At 31.5% G+C, this 5,044-nt stretch overlaps 1 protein-coding gene across 1 annotated transcript; it reads right to left on the reverse strand.

Annotated features, from left to right (window-relative positions):
- Positions 1 to 1,450: 1,450 nt before the first annotated feature.
- LOC106773916 (stem 28 kDa glycoprotein-like) lies at positions 1,451 to 2,638 on the reverse strand. The gene is made up of 3 exons (XM_014660684.2): positions 2,197 to 2,638; positions 1,871 to 2,080; positions 1,451 to 1,799 (listed from the first exon to the last, which is right to left on the reverse strand). Exons 1-3 carry the CDS (start codon positions 2,577 to 2,579, stop codon positions 1,622 to 1,624), a joined length of 771 nt encoding a protein of 256 aa, XP_014516170.1. The 5' UTR covers positions 2,580 to 2,638; the 3' UTR covers positions 1,451 to 1,621.
- Between the last annotated feature and the right edge of the window lie 2,406 nt (positions 2,639 to 5,044).

Here is a 5,044-nt window from a genome sequence, read left to right on the forward strand (position 1 = left end):
CACAGTTAGACTAAGGCACAAAGTGCCTATGACATCGGTTCAAAGAGAACCAAGACAATTTAGGTTGATAAAATGAACTTTGAACGTTCAGAATCAGAGGTTGTCAGCTGCTGGCAAAAAATAATACCTAAGTTTTGCACAGAGAATTGTCAGTGAATATCAGTGCTTGCAGAGGGATTTAGCAAGGCCTTTTACCTCAGTTAGTCAGAGAACCGAGATAATAGGCCTATTTCCAAAAAACTGTTAGGTGAAAAGTATGATTTGCAGAAGGGGCAAGTGGGTGACTCAGGGCTTTTTTTTGTCTCGGTTCTTCATTGAACTGAGACAATATATCCCTTATGCATCGGTTCCCCCTAAACCGAGACATATAGTTTTGTCAAAACTACAAAAATGTACTGCATTTTGATACGTTTCGATTTTTTCGAAACTGAAGCATAATTTGAATGTTAAGAAATTGTTTTTCCACCAATGTAATCATTTAACGGATGACACCATAAACTCAAAAAATAATAAATCTTTCGATAACGAATGATATAATAGACTGAACAAACAATAAAAGCTCATTAAGATAAATTCAAACTCATATAACTATAATATCATGTTAGAAAATAAACTCTATATTTAACTCAATATCATAAAATTGATTTGTAAGTTGATATTTGTATCTACTTATGTAATATTAAATTATTTTATCTTTACGCATATATTAAAGGTCCTATGGCCTGTGTTGGTTCCCAAAATATCACTCCATCGATCTCCAATGTTTCCGATGAAGTTTTATCCCTCTTCCTCCACCTTCTTTCTTTTGATTTGTATGTAAACTCATTAATTGCTTGTTAACGCTATCATCAATAATTACCAAGACTTATCTTATGTCCTTTTGTAACATTATTTAATGACTAATGTAATAGTACCCGACACTGAGATATATATGTTTCAAGTGCATTAAATATCAATAAATTTAGTTTAACTTAATTCTACAATGACTTATAAGTTGTAAATTCAATTTATCTTTGTTGAATGTAAACTATTTATATATTTTAAAGTATATAAGTCATAAAATAGTTATAAGAAAATAAACTTTTAAATTAAAAAAAAAGTTAAAAGCAAAAAAAAAATAATAATAAAGATTTATATATTTTAAAGTATAATTTCTTTAAGAAAAAGAAAGAAAATGGGGAATATATAGAATAAAACAGTATTTGTTTGAAAATATAAGCAATACATTGCTGTGTATTTATTTGATTTACATTAGTCCTCTGTTCTTTTTAAATGGATTATTGTGCATGCATCCACACAGACATCAGGATTTTCTTTTTCCAAAAGTTATTTTTAAAAACTTAGCCAATTACCTTGTATATCTTTTTACACTTATTATTACTTTATATAATACTTTACCTTGAAAGAAACAAAAAAAAATGTAGGTAGGGTAGCTTCAGTGGAACATTCGTAACGTTAAAAAGATTCATAGTTTATTTATTAAAGGCACAAAGAGAAAACAACGTAGTGGAGTCTCTTATGTGACTTGTTCACGTACATCATAACAGCCATTAATGCTCCTATTTCAAGCTCATTGAATTTCTGCATGCATATCTTATTTCATATATAGGAGCATGAGAGGTCAATACTCAATGAATTGCAGGGGATTAGGCAGCTTAAAGATTCTGAGAGCTTTCACATCTCCCCTCAAACTGCTCCACTGGTCTGCAATATTTGCAATGATTATGTAACCCTGCTGCTCCAGCTTCGTTCTCTCAGCATTTTTGTATTCAGATAAACTCTGATTGTTTGATGGGTCCCTGCAACCAAAATCCAATCGTTTAAATCTCATGCATTTCGATTATATCGTAGAAAAATTATTTAAACTCACTTGAGAATCAACTTCTCCCATGTGTGGTAACCAGCTTTCCTCAAGTTGGCTTCAGTTACAGCCTTTTTGTCAGTCAGTCTTTCACTCAAGAATATAATCTTCAATCTAAGACCCAGAAGTTTGTTGTAATTCTTAAGAGTCTCAGGCAATGCTGGTAGATCACCCTTGTTAACAAACTCGTCATAAAGTGTGGAATTGAATTTCTCCGATCTATATCACATAGAAGAAGATGGTGAAAGAGTTACAAGTCATGCATGAGAAAACAAACAGAAGATCGATGAATGAAAACGGAAAACTTTGTATAAAAAGAAAGGAAAAGAGTGTACCCATATCCATGCTGAGAAAAGTATGCGACATTGGAGAGTGCGGTTCCATCTATGTTGAAGATAACTACATGGTTGTGTTGGATTTGGAGATTTCTAGCGAAAAAGTAAAGTTGTTGGTTAACGGTTTTGGAGTCTGATTGGTATTGTCCTCCTTCGATGTAGGCTGCTGTAGACGCCACGCACTCTTCAGGAACTGTTTCAAAGCCTAAGATGTTTAATGCTTCCACAGCGAGTCTCCAACTGGTGCATCTTACGTCGTCGTGACTAGCACCATCGCCATAACCGTTTGGCATTTCGAGAGGGAAGCTTCGGAAAGAACCGCCATAGCATTGAGATGCCACCAAAAATGTAGCAACAAAGAACACCACGAACTTCATACTCATCTCTGTATCTCACCGCTTCTTCTTATCTCTCAGCTAACTCTTGCATCTTCTTCCTCCAGCCTTTGCTTCCTTATATAGACCATACCTCGCTACCTCCACCACAAATTTTCTCTTTACCTTAACCTAATTTTTACCTCCGACAATTTACTGTACTTTTCAAAATCCTTTCAAAAATAATCAATATAACTATTCATGAAAATTTGCAGGTACACGATACTAATGATTCTCTGATAAATAATCTTGAATTTTGGTATGGTATTAAAGACTTTAGCTACAGTTTTTTTTAGTATTACCACATGGGAAGAACAATGTAGAATAAAACAGGTTTAAACCTTTTTTTTGTCCCTAAGTTATAAGCGGATGTTCATTTAGTCCCCGTTTTTAAAAATATAAATCTTTGGTCCTTAAGTTATAAAAAATGTATCAAATGAGTCATTTTTTGACTTGAAATAATGTTTTTGGTTGTTTCTTAACAACTACTACATCTTTAGATTGCTCTGATTTGTTTCTTAATAATAACAGCACTTTAGATTGCTCTTTGTACTTTGACCATGAACATAAAAAAAGGACTCATTTGATACATTTTTTATAACTTAGGAATCAAAGGTTTACATTTTTAAAAGCGCACTAAACTGAATATCCGCTCATAACTTATAGACCAAAAAGAGGTTTAAACCAATAAAATATTAAGTTCCTGGTACAAATTTGATTAAAAAATATAAAATTTTAGTATATATAATAAGTTTCAGAATTAGAGGTAAGACTAGAAATAAAATAAATTTTATATATATATATATATATATATATATATATATATATATTTTCATCGTATTATTTTTAATTGGCGGTCGGAATGGACATAAGAATCGACCCTGGTTCGTTTTTTGGTTGAAATACCATAAGAGATGTAAAGACGCAATCTTTTCTTACGAAAAAATTAGAAAAGGAAGGAGGTGTTACTACGCTACCCATAGACACAAGCAGAATTGCACCAAAACACAACGAATACTTTCTAGACGTCAGTTAATGTCATGTCCGACGTCTATAGTGCCCTTAGACGTCGGTTAGTGCCCTTAGACGTCGGTTAGTGCCACATTTGACATCTTTATAGTGCCCTTACACATCTAGTAGTTCCGCGACTGACGTCTATAACAACTCATAGACGTCAGTTAGTTCCATGAACGATGTCCTTATAGACGTCGATCATGTCAGTGAACCGACGTCTATAACGACGTCATACCTGCAAATAACCGACGTCCACTTAACGTCACCCACATAGACGTCGGATTTGGATGTGACGTCAAAAATCAAAAGTAACATATGTCTAAAGCCCTTTCTGCACCAGTGTATCTATTTAATCCAAACTTATATTTATATAATAGATTTGAGATTACTAATTATATAATCATGATTCTATTGTTATTAATCTTCGTTTTGCATAAATTAATGATTATAAGGTGCAATCGTTCTTAAAATTTTATATATATATATATATATATATATATATATATTATGAATCATCATATGTTCCTCGATTTTTATATTGTAACGTAAAAATGGTGTTTTGCGAAAAGGACAAGACAATAATACTTTGATAGTCAAACAATTTTTACATCCATCTTTCACTTTCTATTTTTCTTTACAGATACAACAAATTTACTTTTGATATCATTTTATCTCTAATGTGGATTATTCATGTCAAAAATCGAGAAGCCTACAGTGGTAGTGTACGGGTGTCGAGGGAAAAATTGGAAAGTTTTTGTTTTCTCAGTAATTGTATTTTGACAACCTTATCTTCATACTATTTATAGTTCTACTAAAAATGTATAATACTCTAATGTATTTAAAAATCATTTTTTTTAATTTAGATATTTATAATAGGGTTTGTTTACATTTTAACCATATGTACCAGATTATAGTAGATAAAAATAACCTCATATATTATGGATTCTAAGCTTTAAAGTCAAGGATATATAAATATTTTCATTCTCAAAACTAAAAAAAAAAAGAAACTCCTAAACCCTTTCTCACCTCTAATCCTCTCAATCTTTTCTCTTTCATCTCTCCCACTGCAACCTTTTCTCGTCATCTCTATTGTAGCCCCAATTAAAAAAATCAGAAACGTTGGCGGTTAAGCAAATTTTTAGAAAAAAAAATGATTTTATAATGAGTTTTCATTTTATAATTTTTGTCTTATCTAATTTTCACAAGTATAATAACATATGAAGGAATTGGTAATTCACTCGGAAAAAATCAGAAACACGCACTATTAAACAATTTTTTACAAAAAATGATTTTATAATGAGTTTTCATTTTATAATTTTTGTCTTATCTAATTTTATCTAATTTTCAGAAGCATAATGACATCAGAAAGAGTTGGTAATTGGCCTGAAGATGATGAAATTGAAGAGATATTGAGTGAACATTTGCCTGAAAGCGAATATGCCATTAATGACTCAACTCTT

This window comes from Vigna radiata, chromosome 9 (genome assembly GCF_000741045.1).
Source record: "Vigna radiata var. radiata cultivar VC1973A chromosome 9, Vradiata_ver6, whole genome shotgun sequence".
Classification (NCBI taxonomy): Eukaryota; Viridiplantae; Streptophyta; class Magnoliopsida; order Fabales; family Fabaceae; genus Vigna; species Vigna radiata.

Coding starts and splice junctions, on each gene's coding strand:
- LOC106773916 (XM_014660684.2), bottom strand. CDS start 2,579: ATGAGTATGAAGTTCGTGGTGTTCTTTGTTGCTACATTTTTGGTGGCA. Junction 2,081..2,196: donor TTTTCTCAGCATGGATATGG/GTACACTCTTTT, acceptor TATGTGATATAG/ATCGGAGAAATTCAATTCCA. Junction 1,800..1,870: donor TGGGAGAAGTTGATTCTCAA/GTGAGTTTAAAT, acceptor TTTTGGTTGCAG/GGACCCATCAAACAATCAGA.